At 44.9% G+C, this 19136-nt stretch overlaps 1 protein-coding gene across 1 annotated transcript; it reads right to left on the bottom strand.

The window, feature by feature from the left end:
- Positions 1-890: 890 nt before the first annotated feature.
- Positions 891-18576, bottom strand: LOC110001059 (ATP-binding cassette sub-family C member 12-like). The gene is made up of 24 exons (XM_065952600.1): positions 17854-18576; positions 16620-16768; positions 16046-16153; positions 15695-15901; positions 15199-15270; positions 14588-14712; positions 14446-14518; positions 13384-13587; positions 13053-13181; positions 12351-12423; positions 11871-11921; positions 10971-11057; positions 10195-10298; positions 9652-9834; positions 8625-8851; positions 7302-7439; positions 6599-6788; positions 6253-6342; positions 5201-5390; positions 4486-4645; positions 4121-4199; positions 3870-3983; positions 3444-3608; positions 891-2798 (listed from the first exon to the last, which is right to left on the bottom strand). The coding sequence occupies exons 1-24, from the start codon at positions 17954-17956 to the stop codon at positions 2706-2708; spliced, it is 3114 nt and encodes a 1037-aa protein (XP_065808672.1). The 5' UTR covers positions 17957-18576; the 3' UTR covers positions 891-2705.
- Positions 18577-19136: the final 560 nt, after the last annotated feature.

Below are 19136 nucleotides of genomic sequence, written 5' to 3'. Positions count from 1 at the left end.
GGGTGTCTGGACTCAGCCTTAGAGAGAGAGGGTGAGGAGCTGCTTCTTCTTCGCATCAAAAAAGGAGCCAGTTGAAGTGGTTCAGATCATCGGATCAGGATGCTGCGCGGTCCAACTGGGAGGACAGTAGAGCTGGCTGGAGGGATTATTATTATATATTCCAGAGCAAAGGGCATCTCTTTGCGTTTCAACCCCTCAGCTTCGTGTTGCTGTGCACTTTTGGCTAACCTACTCCAACGCTCTCCAAAACGTGAAGCATGGACCCAAACCGTTACATACGTAATACTAAGATATTCAGATTTTCAACTACTTGTAATGCTGGAAAAACAACAGCGGACCAGCTTACCTCCGGTTGGTAGTACATCGGTCTCTGAAGCGGTTACAGGCACACTTGAGTGGGTTCAGAGGTGAAGGTGGAAAAGTAGGAAAAAGAGTTTCAGCCTCCGTCAGGTTGTTAAGAGTATACTGCACAGGTGTGCTGGAAAAGAAAATAGGTAAGAGCTTCCTTGTGGTGATGGATCACTATTTGTTACCATTCCACCTCAACCTCTCTCACACGTGTGCCTGTAAGCGCGCCAGAAACGACTCCACTACCAACCCCAGGTAAGCTGGTCCACTGTTTTCCAGTGATTTGTCCGTGTTACAGCGCACCTGTTCTACAATTCTACAATTCACTTAGCAGACGCTTTTATCCAAAGCGACGTACATCAGAGAGTAAGTACAACACAAGCAAGGATCTAGAAAAAGGGGAACAGTGTCAGTAAGAGTAAACGATCAGCTTTGAGTCTGATTGGACACACAGGTGCTGACAGGAATTGCAAAGTCAAAAGAAATGTAACATATTTGAAATTCATACATGTAAAAGTAACAAAAAGAGGTTTTCCCGGATGTGAGGCAGTGATTGGTAAAGCATTTTATTGACAGCGATCAATAACTAGTTACAAAGAGCAGCACGTCATTATAAGTCACTGTTAAACTGTCGCTGAATTTGTATTAAATACCCCAGGAGGAATAGCTTCTCGCTAAGCTGCAGCTAATGGGGATCCAAACAAACAAACAAACAAACAAACAAAGAGAAATGCCTCTAAATCAAACTCTGACTCTAAAGAAGCAGCTGCAGCTTCACAGTGGTTTATTAAGTTAAACATTTCTGTACACTATTCAGCATTCATGCTCTATTACTTTGGAGTTTCATCACTGTCCCTGTAAATATCTATCTGATGCCTGCATGTTGTTTGAAATAAAAGTGATTGAATGTTTGACGTCTGCTCGTGAATGAAGCTGAAACCCTTCAGGATTAAAGTGATATTCTGCTGTAATCCAGCGAACACACGACACTGTTTGACGAGTCACAATACAGAGAGTCGGGATTATTGTTCTGCTGTCACACAGGAACACTTTGCTCAGTGTGGCTGTGTTATCTCTTTTATACCTCTGGGACCAATTCAACTGAAGGGCGGCTGAGGCTAAGTGGTAGAGTCGGTCGTCTCTCAACCGGAAGGTCGGGGGTTCAATTCCCAGCTCCCGAATCAATGTGAGCAACTTGAGGTTAAGTGTCGTGCACAGTGATGGAAATGTGGATGTGCTGCCACATCAGACATGCGGCTGCAGGATGTCCACATTTCCATCCCTGTGCACGACACTTAACCTCAAGTTGCTCACATTGATTCGTCGACAGCGTATGAATGGGATTAATTAAAAGGCAGAGTTGTTAATTTTCTCCAGATACACTTTTTAAGATTTTGGTTGAAATTGTCTTTAGGTCCTGACAGAAATTAATAACTCATGTGCTCTGAAACAGGAACGAAGAAAATCCGTCATCTGTAGCAGTTGTAAGCCTGTAAAAACTTCAACCAGTGTCTGCCACGAGGTACCAATCTGATGAACCAATCAGGCGCCTCCCTGTCTCCCTGCTCGCTCTCTACCCTTTGCGTGCACGAGCCCACACTCAAAGCAATGAGCTGAGGTCCGCTTCTGGAGAAACGGCGATTGTGCATGTAAGTGAGGGGGCGTGGCTTATGAGGGAGCACAGAGGGGAGGGGGGTGGGTGCAGACGCAGCACTGAGGGAATGCTACTTTCAAAATCATGCTAGTTTTAGAAAATTACCAACCCTGCCTTAAATGCTGATGGTCACTTTACACAGCAGCCTCGACCATCAGTGTGTGAGTAGTAGTCAGAAGACTAGAAAAGAAATAAACAAGGTGAAAGTTTGAAAACAAAACAACTGTGCCAACATACTCACATAATTAAAATATATTTACAAGTAAACAATCTTAAAAAGTCATGATTCAAAGATGCTTTTACAAGAGATGTTTAAAGTCTGTAGTTTTCACATCGCAGCCTTTGTTGTCCAGACAGGGCGGGCTGCGGGTCGGTTGGATGGCACAGTGTGTGTTTGAAGAGTCCACAGTCGGCCTGCTACAGGTCTTAAAGACATCCCCTTATCGGTGTGTGTTTGAGGACTTCAGGACATCACAGTGTCTGCGTGTTGGAGATCTTCTTGATTTCACATTCTGCGTTTGATGCCCAGGAGGATTTCAGGACACCGTGTTTTGAGGACTCAGTGTCGATGGTGTGTTTGAGGTCCCTGGGACATCACATTGTTGGTAGAGTGGAGGATGTCAGGACCTCATAACGTCTGTTTAAGGACTTCCGGTGTGTTTGAGGACCACAGGAACTCACAGAGTCCGTGTCTTTGAGGCCTTCAGGATGGCCCGGTATTCGCTGCACTGAGTAGATGTGAGAAAAGCGATTCTGGTTTTTGTCTCAACACATCTGGATGATCGAACTCGACCACCTGCAGGACAGCAACAGAGTTTTTCACACAAAACGCCTGAAACATTACTAGTTTAATCTGTTTAAAGCCGGGCGTACACTAGACGATTGTCTAAAAGTTGTGGTTAAATGTCGGCTCTCAATGTACGACTGAATCATTTCCACCACACGACCAAGCCTTTCTCTGGTGATAGAAGGGGGGAAGACACATGACACATGCCTGCTGTTGCCATGGTGATTTTAAATGCTGTCTAATAATTTGCGCACTAGCAATCAGGAAAAAGCAGATGAGGAAACGGCTGGTGGTGCTGTTCTATCTGTGGGAATATGCAGTCGTGCAACCTAAATATCAAACATGCCAAAATGTCCTCTGACCTGTCAGGAGCAGCTGATCAGGTGTCATGACCCCCGTACACTGACAGCAAACAACGGGGGATCGGGCTGAAAATCAGCTGACTTCATAATCAACCATGTGACTCAAAAATCCTGTCTACATCGGTCTTAAATAGTTCATTGCATGCCCAGCTTAACTTTTCTTTATGAAAATATTTATGACTAAACTAAGGATGTGTTGGTCATGTTGATCTCATTAGTAAGTATAAACAGAACAAAACCTGACCTGTACACCTGTGTGACACCTGAACTAACTGCAGACTGTGTGAGTTACCTCTCCATGGTCCAGGACCAGGATGCGGTCGGCCTGCAGGACCGTATTGATGCGGTGAGTGAAGGTGAGCACCGTGCAGCACCTGAACGCCTCACTGATGGTGATCTGGATCTGAGTGTCGGTCGCCGCATCCACAGACGCCGTCGCCTGGTCCAATAAGACGATCTGTGACAGAGACAATCATAATGAATGGAACACTGAAAGACAGACAGATGACAGACAGACAGGTGGATAGACTTACGGGAATAAATTGAGATATTCAGAGCGATAAAAACATGGACAGACAGACAGTAAGCCAGAGATACAGAGAAAAGCAAACACCCACTGAGTGACAGGAGAGATCAGACAGACAGACAGACAGACAGGTAGGGAGTGAGACAGACAGAAAGTAAGACATGCAGCAGAGAGTGAGACAGACAGACAGACCTTAGAGTCTCGTAGCAGTGCTCTGCTCAGACACATCAGCTGCCTCTGTCCTACAGAGAGTTTCCCTCCGTTGTCCGTCAGCTCAGTCTGCAGCTTTTTGTCCAGCTTGGAAATCTGATTTAAACAAAAAAATGAGTAGAAGAAGAAAAAAAAAACATCCAATCAGAGTCAAGCTCCAGGCCTGTGATGTGCACTAACAGTGGTCCTATTTGAGAGACTTTAAGTGAAAACAAATGAAACCTGAAACTGACCGTGTCTTTCATGTAGGTCTTCTCCAGAGCGGCCCAGATCTCCTCATCACTGTAGCTGCTGAAAGGGTCCAGGTTGTACCTGCACACAAACACAAACACTGACACACCTGTTGATCAAAGATAGTCCCCCTGCAGTCGTTTCCATAGAGACACCAACGCCATCTGAGCTACTGCCGCACCTAACATTATTCTCTTTAAAGCAGAATTTTGTGTTTTTGCTGCTGCCTTTCTTGGCAAGGTCTCCCTTAGAAAAGAGGTTCTTAATGTCAATGGGACAAACCTGGTTAAATAAAGGTTAAAACAGGACCATATAGGACCAAAATGATCAGGAACAGGAGGTTGACCAGGCTCAGAGACCAAGTTACCTGACAGTACCGGTGAACAGCACAGGCTCCTGGGGGATGATTGACAGTTTAGAGCGCAGGTCAGACAGGCGGATCGACGTGATGTCCACTCCGTCTATCAGAATTCTTCCTCCGGTCGGTTCAACCAACCGGAAAAGAGCCACGGCAAGAGAGGACTTTCCTGGAGACACATGGATGCTTTCACACTGCAGGATTTCATCATTGCTAACCACAGAATGCCCGATCCATCCTTCTTAGACGGTTATATCTACCATTCAGTACTTTCAGCCAACATCAGTGAGAATAACTCAGGATTTAGTTTCTCCAATTCAGTGCTTAGTCTCAAAATGTCCGTTGACCTTCAGGTTGTATTACATTAACTGCCTTCCTTAATAAAGCCTGTGCATCTTCAGAGACTTGAACACGCATTGTTACATCTCTATCAGAGTTAACATCTTGTAGAAACTTGTGCAATAAAAGGGAGCCATGCCCTAAAGTATAGACTTATTTTGTGACTCTAAATGGGACCAAAATGACAAAATGAACCTCATGCAGTGTTTAAGAAAACTTGAAACTGGAGATTGAGACCATAAAAACTTGCAGGAACATGTTTAATGAAGTAAGACGCATGCTCATTTTCTCCAGGGCTTCCATACCATCTCACTTTTATTTTTTTGCAACCAGCGCAGTCGCCCCCTGCTGTTTAGAAAGGTTTATCCTGCAGGCATGTTCTCACCTGAACCGGCCCTTCCCACAATGCCGAGCTTCTCCCCCGCTCTGATGTGGAGCTGCAGCTCGTTGAGCACCACAGGGGAGTTTTTCCTGTACCTCATTTTATAATCCAGGAAGGTGATGGCTCCATGCTGAGGCCAGTCCTCTGACGCCTGATCCACATGTAGCTGCCCTGAGGTCTCGGACTCACAGCCCTGAAAGAAAAACCAAGATCAGAGAGCAGACCAGCAGGGAGCAGCGTTCATCTCTCAGTCTGACTATCAGCCTGGGAGAGTTTGGGGGGGGGGGGGGGGGCCTCCAACCAGCGTTCAGCAGGGCAATGAGAGTGAGTTATGTCAGATGGGAACCGCTTACCATCATTGCAAAATTTTCGGCCGCTGTTCTGGGGCCCCCTACTGGTCTGGGGGCCCCTACTGGTCTGCCTGCCTTGCCTGTTGACAAGCAGCGCCTCTGTGTGGACGGACCTCGTTGTGTTTTTTTTTTTTCAAGAAGTGAATGAATCTCAAAATCATCTCCACTGCTTGATCACTCTGCGTGATGAGTACGAGACTGTCTCGAACCGCAAATGTTCGCGATCAATAGAAAAATAAACGCAGCAGACTCAGTGTGTAAGGTTTATGTGAGTAAAGTTTTTTTTTTTTCGGATTATGGAAAAAAATGGAGTCAGTGTCCAAAGGCCTTAAGACTCTGCTCTGAAAAATAAAGGGAAACATCAGATTCAACTAATAAACTTATTATCCCATTGTTGTTGTTTTTTCCACTCAAGCTGTCTATCAGCCTACACCATGTGTTGTGGGGGCCATGCAGTAGGGAAGGTACTATCAGCATTTTCATACCTGGAGCTCATATCAACAAAGCCTCGGTCTGTTGAAAGTGGCAATGCTGTAACTTATAGGACACAGGGGCACAACTGGATTTCATTAGGGCACAAGTACTTTGTGTTTATTTCAAATGTGCATTTTATGTCTCTATTGGGTGTTTACTGTAAATTATCAACATCCAAGTGTTGCAAAAAGTTCAACCTTTTTCCCTTCATCTTCAAATTCAAACACCGACCTGGATGTACTCGAGCTGCCGCTCCACAGAGAGGAACCGGATCTCCACCTCGAGCAGGGACTGGATCATCGTCTGAGAGTTAGTCGTCAGCTTTTTTTAAACAGAAAAGAAAAACACACATCAGAGACATACAGTCCACTTCAAACAGATTACAGAACATGTGTTCACACATTTAATATACGGAGCTTTTAGAAAAACCTGCAGCCACTTGTGGAAAGGTTTTCTTCTCCTAACAAGTTCCTGATGTTTTTAAAGTAAAACCACCTCCTTTAAGTAGGATAACATTTTAATCCTGGCACTTGAGTGTGTGTGTGTGTGTGTGTGTTGAGTCAGGCGAGAGGTTCACCTGTATGATGAAGCACAGAGCGAGGGCTTTCACAGGCGGGCTGCTGACATCATTGGAGACGAAGACAACCAGCAGAGCGACCGGCAGCGTCATGACCGCACACAGAGAGTCGGCCAGGAAGGCCAGCCATCGCATCCCGTAGTGGAACAACAAGAGGTGGTTAGCGTTGGCGTCCAACAGCTTCTTCAACCTGAAACACAAACAGGATGAGCCGGTTATCTCTGGTGAACAACGTCCAACCTCTGACAGGAGGAACTTCAAAACTGAAAAGTGAAACACAGTAAACACACGACGACGGCTTCTCTGATCTTTGATTCTCCAGGTTTCCATCCACTCAGAGGTCTTCAGAGAAGTTGTGTTATGGTCGAAAGCAGCAGAAGCAGCAAAGATCCAATAATATAACCAGTGTCTGTGACAAACAAATGGGCAGACCCCAAAACTTGACCTCCTTGGCAGAGGTTATGATTTAACTTGCAGGTGATAAAAAACTTAAGAAGTTACATGGTTCAGTCAGTTTAGAGTTATTCAGATGTGTTCCACATAACGAGTTAAGATCACATCTAGAACTGGGTTGCAGTGGGTGTACAAATTCATGAGACAGCATTTTGTTGTGATTTGTTTGTGTATTGCATTATATATAAAGCAGAAGTGATTGACTATTGGAGATGTTTTGAAGAGTCAGAACGGTGGAGTGCCGTCTCACCGCTTGGTGAAGTTGTGCGTCTTGTGGTAGGATTGGATGGTGCTGAGGCCCTGAGCGATGGAGGTGCACAGAGAGACGCAGGGAGAGCGGCTGATGCTCTCCGTCATCTTTAACTGAATGATGTTTCCCCGGAACATCCTGCAGAGAGACACAGTCAGCGTTTACCATCACACATCAGTTTCACAATCAGAATCAGCTTTGGTTTTTCTGGGTTATTTCTCGCTCTCATATACTTACACAGAAATAAGACAACAGATAATAGAGAAAGAAGATAGGCCCACTTGCTCAATTGCCTCAAAAAAAAAGGGGTGTTTTATTGATCACTACGTTTCGACCAGAGGTCTTCTTCAGGTGATAAACAGATAATAGAAACAAATAATGCAAATAAAGGCAAAAATAAAAAATTTGAAGAAGGAGAAGATAGACTTAAAATAGTTAAATAAAAAAGAAAATGATGACACTTTTGATTATATATATCAACCTGTGAGATTGTGCAAACTTTCCACAGAAAGGCCACGGCCCATCAGGGACTTCAGACCAGGAACCTTTTTGCTGAGACAGCAGTGATAACGCCTTGGGTAAACTTGCTTTGAACTACTCATACCTGAACACATGACATCAGCCTTTGCATATCCTGTGGTGGTTTGAGCGTTGGTTGAGCATATAACCACTAGGAGACCGGCTGTGACAACATCAGAGACACCAGAGAGCTGCTACAATAATGGCGGAGCCTGAATCCCCCAGTAACACGTGTTGTATATAGGCAAGTATGTGAACATTTACATCCAAGACGAAGCCGGTTGTTTATGAGAATGCGTTTCAAAAGCAAGTATGAAGCGGGCAAGAGAAGTGGTTCAAATAGAAGTGATTGTACCCGACCTAAAAAGCCTCTGCATGTTTCTAATAAGCTCCACGAGCAGAAACGCTTTTGAGATGCTTTTGAAAAATGGAGAGAGGTTAGAACACAGAAAGGTTTACAGACCGATGCAGAGCTGGATAAACACTGAAGCTTCAGTGTCCACCACATGGTGACCTGTGTGAACATCGACTCTAGAGAGGAGGGAGGCGAGGGGAGACAGCTCTATACAATGTTTAGAATTTGAACTGCAGTACCCATTTTAAACACTAGGTGTCAGAGTTACATATTGCTCCTTTAAACATGTTTGACGTCTAAATGACATCTACAAGAGTATTTCACTTGATCTGTTTTCTGTTTTGTTTTCCTACTCTTACTCTGTACTTGCGGCTGCCCTGATATGTGAGAGTGATTACAGATGAAATGAAGGTTGGATAAACGAGCTGCGCCGATGAGCGTTGACCCACCAGAGGAGGAGAGACAGGACTGTCACCAGGATGAACACGGGCAGCACCATGATGGGGAAGATGATGGAGTTGATGATGCAGATGCAGACGGTGATCATACACAAGGAGAGCAGGACGTTGAGATGATGAGGCATCAGAGAGTCGATCTCATCCTGACACCTGGAGAAACAGCTGAGGATGCGGCTGGTCGGAGTCGTGTCGAAGAAACTCATTGGGCTCGATATGACCTGAGTAAGATCAGACAAGAGAGTCCTTTATCGGTTCTCAGAAAGTCTCAAGTGTTGCAGCAGTAAAAAGACATGATTTAAAATTTGCAATTGGAGTTAAAAGAAGAATATACATCCATCCATCCATTCATTATCTATACCACTTTTCCAGTTCGGGGTCGCGGGGGTGTATGAGCCGATCCCAGCTGTCATTGGGCGAGAGGCGGGGTTACACCCTGGACTGTTCACCAGCCAATCACAGAGGTGACATATAGAGACAGACAACCAGCCACACCTCAGACAATTTAGAGTCACCAGTTAACCTAACGAGCATGTCTTTGGACTGTGGGAGGAAGCAGGAGCACCCGAAGAGAACCCACACATGCACGGGGGAGAACATGCAAACTCCACACAGAGAGGCTCCTGTCAGACGGGGATTCAAACCAGGAACCTCCTTGCTGTGAGGCAACAGCGCTAACCACTGCAGCACCGTGCAGCCCACACCAATTAATTGCCAACAGAAAACTATACAGGACATTCGGACACTGTGCAGTAACTAGGAAGTTAAAGTGACATGGTATGATAAGCAGAAGCTGAGTAATGTAAACAGCAGCGTGCATAAGAAGTGACATTTATTAAAGAGTAGGAGCTGCTGCAACAGGCTGCCGACTCTCAGCGCTCACATGCAGGACAAGAACCAATCAGCTGAGAGCAGTGGCATCGGTCTTCTGTCCCCTCAGAGCGAGGACATGCACTTAAACTGTGCTGCTGAGTGTGGTTGATTCTCACCAGTTAGTAAAGTGAGCTCGAGGCTTTTTTACCTTCTCCAGCAGGCTGTTGTGCAGCGAGGTGGAGGCGTGCAGCGTGACCTTGATGTAGCAGAAACATTTGATCATGCAGACGGTCAGCAGGACGGCGATCATCACACCAAACCACAGCTGATAGAAGGAGAGGTCGGGGTTCAGAGAGAGGTTTCCTCGCTCTGCAGACGACACGTTGGCTGACTGAGGAAAGAAACAACAACACAATCAGGCTGTTGTCTCGATGTTTCATGTACTCAGATGTGGAAGGAAACAAAGAAGAAAAACTTAGTTACTATACTTAAGAAGAGTTTATGGAGATGTACTTAAGAACTTATTTCTCTGACAACTTTTTAACCTTTAACCCTTAGACTTGAACACAAATATCTAATTACTATTGTTTCCAATGTGCCCGGCCGGAGTTTGACTCTGACCTTTGGCTCCTTTCCCCTCTCTGTCTGTGTCACTGATTTCAGACTCTATCCACTGTCCTGTGTGTGTGTGTGTGTGTGTGTGTGTGTGTGTGTGTGTGTGTGTGTGTGTGTGTGTGTGTGTGTGTCTCACCCCGTGTCCATGCCTCAGCCAGAAACTGAGCCACCAGTAGCACATGGCTGTATTCGTCATCAGCAGGATGAAGATGAGGAGGATGAAGAGGCTCACGCAGTACCCTGCAGGAAGAGAGGAGCATTTCATATCAGGTTTTCATGATTTCAGGAATTTAGTTTGAAGAGCACAGGCTAAAACATCTGAAATGATTCTTTGTTTGGATGTTTTTTCATTTTGAATTGTTTGTTTTATTGATTTCTACACACGTCACATGGTTCTCTGTGTGGGCCGGTCTTGTTGATTGTTGTTGTTTGCTGCCGGGGGCTTGGCCACACTCCCCCTGTTTCCATTGTTTTTTTTTTAGTTGACCTCATGTAATTCCCGTCTGACAGGAGCCTCTCTGTGTGGAGTCTACATGTTCTCCTCGTGCATGTGTGGGTTCTCTCCGGGTACTCCGGCTTCCTCTCACAGTCCGAAGACATGCTCGTTAGGTTAACTGCTGACTCTAAATTGCCCGTAGGTGTGAATGTGAGCGTGTCTGGTTGTCTGTCTCTACATGTCAGCGCTGTGATTGGCTGGTGACCAGTCCAGGGTTTAACCCCGCCTCCCGCCCAATGACAGCTGGGACCGACTCCAGCCCCCCGTGACCCCAAACGGGAAAAGCAGTATAGATAATGGATGGATGGATCTCGTGATAATTCTTTTGGTGATTATGATGATGGTTTTTTTCTCTCTCTCTTTCCCTCTCTTTTTCTCCACTCTTATCACCCATCCATGTGTCTCCATGTGTCTACCTCCAGCTGCTCGGCAGTACTCCTGAAACGTCCTCCAGGTGACCAAACTGTTCCTGCTGTTCTCCGGATCCATCAGCTGATCAGCAGCTTCACCGACAACACAAACAGAGACATTGCTTATGGATCCACAATACATGCTGTGAGAACATTCAAACTATAAGAATAAATCACAGTAACTCAGTGAGTAGATTCAAGTTTACAGCAGGACTGGGCCGTTCATCAGTACTAAATATTTACAGATTTATTCAAACCAATCTTGAGGTTGAGTTTATCCTCACAATAACAGAAACAAAGACATTTATTATTGTTTTATTTTATCTGAGTATAAATGAATGAAATCCGTTATCAGTTATTATCTAGTGTTGTAACCAGACTGAGACCTTTAGGGATCGAGACCAAGTCAAGACCAAGACCAAGACCAAGGCAGGGCGAGACCGAGACAAGTCCCAGACCATAAATATCACTGAAAAATCTTCATCTTGTGTTTAGGGGGGGTGTAACTCTCTTAAACCGTAACCCTGGGAAGGCTGCGGCCATAACTGGGGAATAAAAATCAAACTACAAATTAAATGAAGTTATTTGTTCTTTTAGAAAGAGGCGTTTTCCTTTTAATCACTATCAGTGGTGGTCTTGACTGGTCTTGATTTAAACTGCCCAGTCTGTGACCGAGACAAGACCGAGTAAAAATGCTTTTTTTCGATTCTGAGACGGGACCAAGACCTTCAGAAAGTGGTCTGGAGTACTACAACACTTTTTGTCTACTTCTCTACTTATTATCCGCTCATCACACACTTGCTTGTGTAAAGATAACTTCCCTCTCTTGTTAACATTAAGATATTTATCTTCAAGGATACTGAAGCTGTTCTCTCTGAAACAACAGGTCTGTATTGATAGACTTACATGTGCAGAAGGTCGAAGGTGTGCCCGTGTTCTCGTCTGACATGTGGAAGGCTGCAAGGAAATGGAAATTCATTTTTAAGGGTCATTTATACATCAAAGTGTAATAATCACTCCGTCTACTCATGCACAACATCAGAATCAGAATCAGCATGCTTTATTAAAGGAGTAATATGTAACTCTGACACCTAGTGTTTAAAATGGGTACTGCAGTCCAAATTAAGAACAGAGCGTTGCCTCCCCGCGCCCCTCCTGCGTCACTTTTATTTTTTAAATTTAGTTCTGGCTGTATCCGACTAAAATGTAGAGGTTACCGTGCTCAGGCCCGCGATCACTTGCCAGTGTGATCGCGCCCTAAATCTGTACCTGTTCTGTTACCACACAAGGGTCTGCTATGAAATATAAATGCAATGTCCTCAGAGTGATTGAAAAAGCAAAAAGAAAGTGAGGAGTTTGGATTCTGTCTCTAAAACTAAACTGTACCTGGATTGTTTATCCCTCCGTTGATTGGTTCATTCAGCTCTACCTTCTTCTTCTTCTTCTCTTCTCTAAGAGGCTGTAAGCAGAACACAAGGCAAAGAGACAAATTCATGTAATGCAGATAAACAAGACGAGACACTGCTCTTGCTTTTTGCACTGAACCTGGTCTCAGACTGAACCTGGTCTCAGACTGAACCTGGTCTCAGACTGAAGCTGGTCTCAGATTGAACCTGGTCTCAGATTGAATCTGGTCTCAGACTGAAACTGGTCTCAGACTGAACCTGGTCTCAGACTGAACCTGGTCTCAGATTGAACCTGGTCTCAGACTGAAACTGGTCTCAGACTGAACCTGGCCCTCGTGGAGAAAGAAAATATCTGTACACATGTTAGAGCCAATCAGAGGGCAGCTTTTAAGATTGAGAAACGTCTGTTCCCTTGACGTTCTTTACAGCGTGATGTATTTCTATGTCAGAGTGTTTTAAAGCTTCATTAGAAACAGGAGGTGTTTTTTTAATAATGTACAATATGTAAACAGAGATGATCACAGTCCTCACTGAATCAGATGTTAGCATACAGGTATGAAAACATACTGTAGGGGAAGTGTTCGTGTGACTTCTCATGTGTCTATCTAGAATAAACGTCTATTAATCCTTTTTTGGATTGATTGTGGATTATGTAATAGCAGTGATAGCTGTCTGTAAATACCTGCTCTCTCAGGTGTTTGGTGATGAGCTCAGCGTAGTGTCCCTCTGCCCTCATCAGATCCAGGTGACCTCCTGCTTCAAGGACTGTCCCGTCCTTCAGGACAAGCACCTCATCACAGAGCTCCATGTACTGTCAGGACACAGACAGAAAGACAAACCACACACACAGTGGTGACCACCAGCGCCCAAAACAAACTAGCAAATATATGTGTCAAAACTGTAGTTCCTTAAATGACCACTTGAGGCTGGCTTCATGAGTGAGTAAATCCCCATGGAGTCCTGTGTTAAAAAGTCAAATTTGCAGTGGACGTAAACATGTTTACAGAGCAAACCTGCAGCTGGTGAGTGACCAGTAAGATGGATTTCCCCTTCAGCTGTTTTATGATGCACTCCTCAAAGATCTGTTTTCCTACATGAGCGTCGAAGGAAGACAGCGGGTCGTCCAGCAGGTACACGTCTCTGTTTGAGTAGACAGCTCGGGCTAAACTGATCCTCTGCTTCTGTCCCTCTGACAGGTTCACACCCTGCTCTCCTAACTGAAACACACACACACACATTATACTGTACCTGTGAGGACACTCAGTCATCAGCTAATAGTGTTTCTTAGAGATCAATTTTAAAGTTTAAGGTCACATATTATTTAAAATCCACTTCACCATGTTCCTCTAACACTAATATGTGTCTCTACTCTGTCTACAAACCCCCCAATGATGAGAAAAGTCCATTCTCTCCATCTTTTGCTTGCTACACTTTTTAGAAAATGTGTTCTCAAACAGGCCGTTTGGAGATTTTCCCTTCATGACATCACAAAGGGCAGTAACCCCTCCCCCATGTGGGTGACACTCCCACAGCTAGGTGTTTGTTCTGCCCTCTGAGTCTGCCTTCTCACCGTAAGCCATAGGACATGAAGCGAGAAAGCCTGAGACACCCAAGCCCTTCCAGAGAGGGGGCGTGGTCAAACACAGCTCATTTACATTTAAAGGTACAGACACAGAAACAGCCTGTTCTGAGCAGGGCTGAAATAGAGGGGTTTATAGGCATGATCCAATACAGGATCAGAGTGGATTTAGAGCAAGATACTTCACACACATGTTTTGAGGAGCTCTGAGACTTGTTTAAACTGGTTGAAGAGGAGGAGAATATGTGACCTTTAAATGTTTACAGGTCAAAATGAGACTCTGAGCACAAGTGTATTGCATTCACACAAAAAATCTGCTCTGTTGGGGCTCGACTGACTACATGGTGACTCGAGAGACAAAAATGTGACTGCTGAAAAAAACCGGATCCCCATGGTGCGCAACTGAGAAGCCGGTGACAAGAAAAGCAAACACTTTGCAGATAATATCTCGCTAATTTGACTCTCAGGGGTCAAAGAGTTTCTCAGAGTTTCTCACCATCGTCTGATCACCGTGGGGCAGGATGCGGAGGTCAGCCTCCAGGCTGCAGCTGCTGATGACTCGGTTGTACCTGAGGAGGTTCCGTATGTCACTTCATATATCAGCAGGCAGCTTTCACACAGGAGGACAGTGTATCTACCTGGACCGGTCTAACGGCTCCCCCATCAGGATGTTGTCCTGGACCGTCCCGTAGAATATCCAGGCCTGCCGGGACAGGTAGGCTATTGAGCCGTCCACAGAGACCGATCCCTGCTGCAGGTGCATCTGAACCACACGGCCAACAACACAAAGAGGTTTTACAGATCATCAGTACATCGAACAAGACTTCAGGAGACCCTCAGTTGACAGAGGAACTGACATCATCCACTGGTTTCATAGCTCCCATTCAAACCTTGAGTCAGACCGATGCAGCAGCAACTCGTCAATCACACACACGTCCTAAAGCAGGTATCACTTTAATGAGCTCTAAATGGGACATTCATTTGCTAAATGAAATGAACATCATGCTGTAATGGAGAAGACTTGAAACTAACAATCAAAACCATAAACTGATGAAGAAAATGTTACTCAGGTAGTGAGTCTAGTGACATTAGGATGAGCTGCCACCTGCTGGCCATTAGAAAGAAAGCAGCTTTAAGGAACTTCTGCATTGGTTTCTTTTTCTTTTTTTTTAATTCAGAGGCTGCATCCTCTAATCGTACACCATCTGTGAGACAGTGAGTTGAGCATCAGACACACAGGTGAACTCACCTGTTCTAAAAGGCTGCAGATCAGAGACGTCTTCCCGCTGCCAACATTCCCACACACACCCAGCAGTCGACCCTGCAGGAGAAACACACATCATCATCATTAACACACAGTGCTGATCCATATGAAGAGTATGCTATTCTCATGCCAGCTTAAATTAAATTGATCAAAGCTGTGTACCACTCAAATCAAAAATGTCACAAAGCATGTGAGTTATAGTTGTGTTTCGACCCTGTCCAGTTCATGCAAGTATCCATTATAACATGAATGTAAACAAACAGGCTCAATGTTCAGGCCACGCTTCACTTGACAACCGTGAGCAAAAAACTGTGTGTGTGCCTCCCAAGGTAGTCTGCTCACCTGCCAATGATCAGCCTACCTCTCCCTCTACTTGCACCTGCATCTCACTGAGAGCAACTGATGTTCAGCAGAAGTTAAGAAAAGCAGAATAAAGTACTAAAACGTGACCATGATGTAAACGCGGCGTCATCGGTCTGACCTTCTGCAGGGTGAAGGAGACGTTTCTCAGGGCGGGCAGCACTTCAGTGTGTCTGGTTTTGGACACCAGGTCGTCCCTGTCTTCTGTGTCGGCGGGGTGGAGAGGTGTGGTCCAGGACAGCGTAGCCTTTTCCATGATGATGGCTGCGGATCTGTTTTCTGTCTTCTTCAGGATGTATGGCTCTGGGTTCTCTATCAGCAGTAACTTCTACAACACAAACACACATGTCCCCTCGTGGTTATGTAGTCCTGAACAGTTTGATATTAAACAATGGAAATCTTACAGGTAACTGTTGGTTTGTTTGATCTCTAATCTCTTTGTTACTCCCTCTGTTTGTTCATGTTCAGTTACTTTGAGGCGCTTCACCGACACGGCAGCTTCAGCCAGGAGGTTGACGGCAGCGGGCAACATGGCCAGAATAAATCTCATGCAGTTGAAGATGGTGAGGACGGGATAAGCCTGGTGAAGAAACAGAGAACTCTACAGTGACATCATCGTGGGTTTATTCAGGCTGAGAGTTAAAAGTGAGAGGCAGGACACAGAGAGTCTCTTACTAATAGATACATAGGATAGAGTTTTAATGTTGGGATATTAGTTGAAAATAACCATAAGAATCACTCTGAGGGACTGATTAATAAATGCATTGTGAGGCTCTTGCTCCTGCTAAACCTGTGCAAATGAATCACTAAGAAAACCTTCTAATTCAAAAAACATTTCAGGTGGTTAAGCGCTCCCCTAACCGTGCTGCAGAGCAAACAGCGTCTCTGTGCGTCGGCGCTGGTTGTCTGTTTTTAAATGAAGGACCAAAAAAATGTCTGTTGAGACCAGGTAAGTTTCTGGCTTGGTTAAAGTGATTTCCTGCTTCGACTTTGTCTTAATACAGACTCTGCTGCTGCTGTAGTAGAAGTTGTGTTGTTGTACTCACTGTGGAGGTGTCTATAGGTAAACCCAGCCAGGTGTGGACTACAAAGGTGCACATGACGGCGATGATGGGGGCGAGGGGACTGATGGTCACACTGAGGTTCTGGATGAGAGCAGCTTTCTCTAACATCCTCCTCTCTGACGTCCTGATGTCTGCCACGCACGCACGCACACACACGCACGCACACACACACACACACACACACACACACACACACACACACACACACACACACACACACACACACACACACACACACACACACAGCTTTTGTTTGTTCAGAGGGTTTATTGTATTTGTCTTTGGCTTTTGTTACCTGGCCAATAAGAAAAGACTCAGAAGTCTTGCCAAAATGGCCGGTAATGTCTCAGGGAGGCGTCTGGTTAGACTCGTGGCCGTGGTGTTTATAACAGGCCGGTCCTTACCGGACGTATTCTATACTGGACCACCAGAATCATCCACGTAGGAATGAGTTTGAGCACTGGCCATAGTTTGATGGCACTGTTACAGAAGACTAAAAGACTCCAGGTTCCCTTTATCTCAAGTGGAATTCAAATGCTCAATGCTAATTAGCATCCAGGTTCCTTTTCCTGCACTACTGTTGCACATGTGTACACCTCCATATTTCCACTCTGTAGAAATGAGTTCTGATTATAATGATTTTTAATGTTGATGTCGGCCTTTTCTGTTGTGTCACTTCTATTGTTTGTTTTTAAAGTCTGATTTTAATTGGGTGTGAATTCACAGTGACGTTGTCTTTATGTGCTCTGTCATCCTGTGTCCTCCTGCTGAACAATATATTTCACATGTGGTACAAGTACCTGAATCTGATTGCAGGAAAACAGTCAGTGTGGGTCTGCTGAAAAGGAAACCTGGATCCCATCAACTCTCATCTGACCAAAGTTTAGCTTTTTATCAAACATTTTAAAGAGACATCAGCCTGAAAGAGCAGCTAACAATCCATTCTCAGACATCGCTTCTGATCCCACACTCTATTCTTGCTTCTCAAGTTAGGAAAACAGAAAAGGAAGTCTAAGTCTGAAATACTTTATGGTTAACCTGGCTACACACAAAGGGCTGTTGCTCTCAGAGGCAATGTGGTCATCAGACTAACAGGTTCCAGGGTCGCTCTTACAGTGACATCCATGTGGCTCCTCTGTTAGACACGGTGATGTGTTTTCGCTGTGACCCTACTGAAAGTGTGACTCTTCTGTGTCTCCAACGTCACTCTTCATACCTGTGATCCTGCTGCTAAAGGCCCGCTCCCACACATACATCTTGATGAGTTTGATGTAGATGAGGAGCTCGTTCACGGTGCGGACTCGACCGGCTGTGATCATCGCTGCTCTCTGCTGGAAGTGATTAATGAGCCTGGCAAACACAAACTGACACACACACAAAGACAAGACATTATTATTATAATAATCACTGTTGTTATTGTTATGATGAATTGTGCTACGAGATACAGCAAAAAAAAAGAAAAAAATCCTGACAGTATTATCATCTCTGCATCATGTTGAACTGTACAATATATGAGATGGGCTTATTGCAGGAGCCTGGACTCTGGTAGTGAATGTTTATAGCGCCCTCTGCTGGACCAAAAGGCAAAGTACTACAAATCCATCAGTCAGTCAGTCAAGCACAAAGTGATGTTGCTGTGATTGTCAAATTGTGTACATAGGCTATCTCTCAGCTGCGGATTGAAGACGCTTTGGTGACATTTAGAGGATATTTCACAGATGGTCATTGATGGAGCCCAGAGGTAAGACAGGAGAGGTGAGACAAGTTACTACAGTTTTGAGTTACTCCCTACTGTATCTTTGTCCTTGTTTTTCTCTGAGGCCAAGTTAAGAAAATAATTGAATAAATTAAATGCAAATAAAAGTCTGTCAAATCCTTGGGCATTTTCAATTGTTTAAAAATGGGAAGGAGCGCAGCGGGAGAGGGCGGGGCTTAACAAAGGGTCAATTGATGTTTGACCTTGGCTCACAGGCCGGAGAGAGTAAGGATGGGGGACTGCATGATGCCCCCCCTTCTTTAGAGGTTCTTGGAGGAGAAAACCCAAGACTAGTGATTTCCCTTGTCTACAGTGTTTGTGCTAAGCTAAACTAACCATGTCCTATCACTTTTATCTGCATTATCGCAGCGTTATCTGCGTGTAGTGTGTAAGTGTTGGAACAGACCTGCAGAACGATGAAGATGAGGAAAATGAAGAAGCCGATGAGAGCGGTGTAGTCGAGGATGTAGCAGGTGTACATGGAGCAGATGACGAGCAGGAGGGGGAAGGGCAGCACCAGAGGGCCCAACAGGACCGCACCGAACACCTTATTACTGTCGCTGGTTAAAACATTCACCATCTGATCCACAGGCAGGCAGAAAAACACAGGCAGGCTGTCATCACACATATCAGAGTAAATATCTCTGCTATAAAAGTTAAATGGGATGTACTGAATAAGTGCAGATCCAACATAGCTACTATATATACTTTGTAAGACAGAGTTTATGTTACCTAAAGAAGGC

Source organism: Labrus bergylta, chromosome 3, assembly GCF_963930695.1.
Source record: "Labrus bergylta chromosome 3, fLabBer1.1, whole genome shotgun sequence".
Classification (NCBI taxonomy): domain Eukaryota; kingdom Metazoa; phylum Chordata; class Actinopteri; order Labriformes; family Labridae; genus Labrus; species Labrus bergylta.
Note: the sequence above shows the minus strand (reverse complement) of the source record. Positions and strands in the feature narration are given on the sequence as shown.

Coding starts and splice junctions, on each gene's coding strand:
- LOC110001059 (XM_065952600.1), bottom strand. CDS start 17,956: ATGATCACAGCCGGTCGAGTCCGCACCGTGAACGAGCTCCTCATCTAC. Junction 11,058..11,870: donor ACCTTCGACCTTCTGCACAT/GTAAGTCTATCA, acceptor TTGTCGGTGAAG/CTGCTGATCAGCTGATGGAT. Junction 10,299..10,970: donor GTACTGCCGAGCAGCTGGAG/GTAGACACATGG, acceptor CTCTTCCTGCAG/GGTACTGCGTGAGCCTCTTC.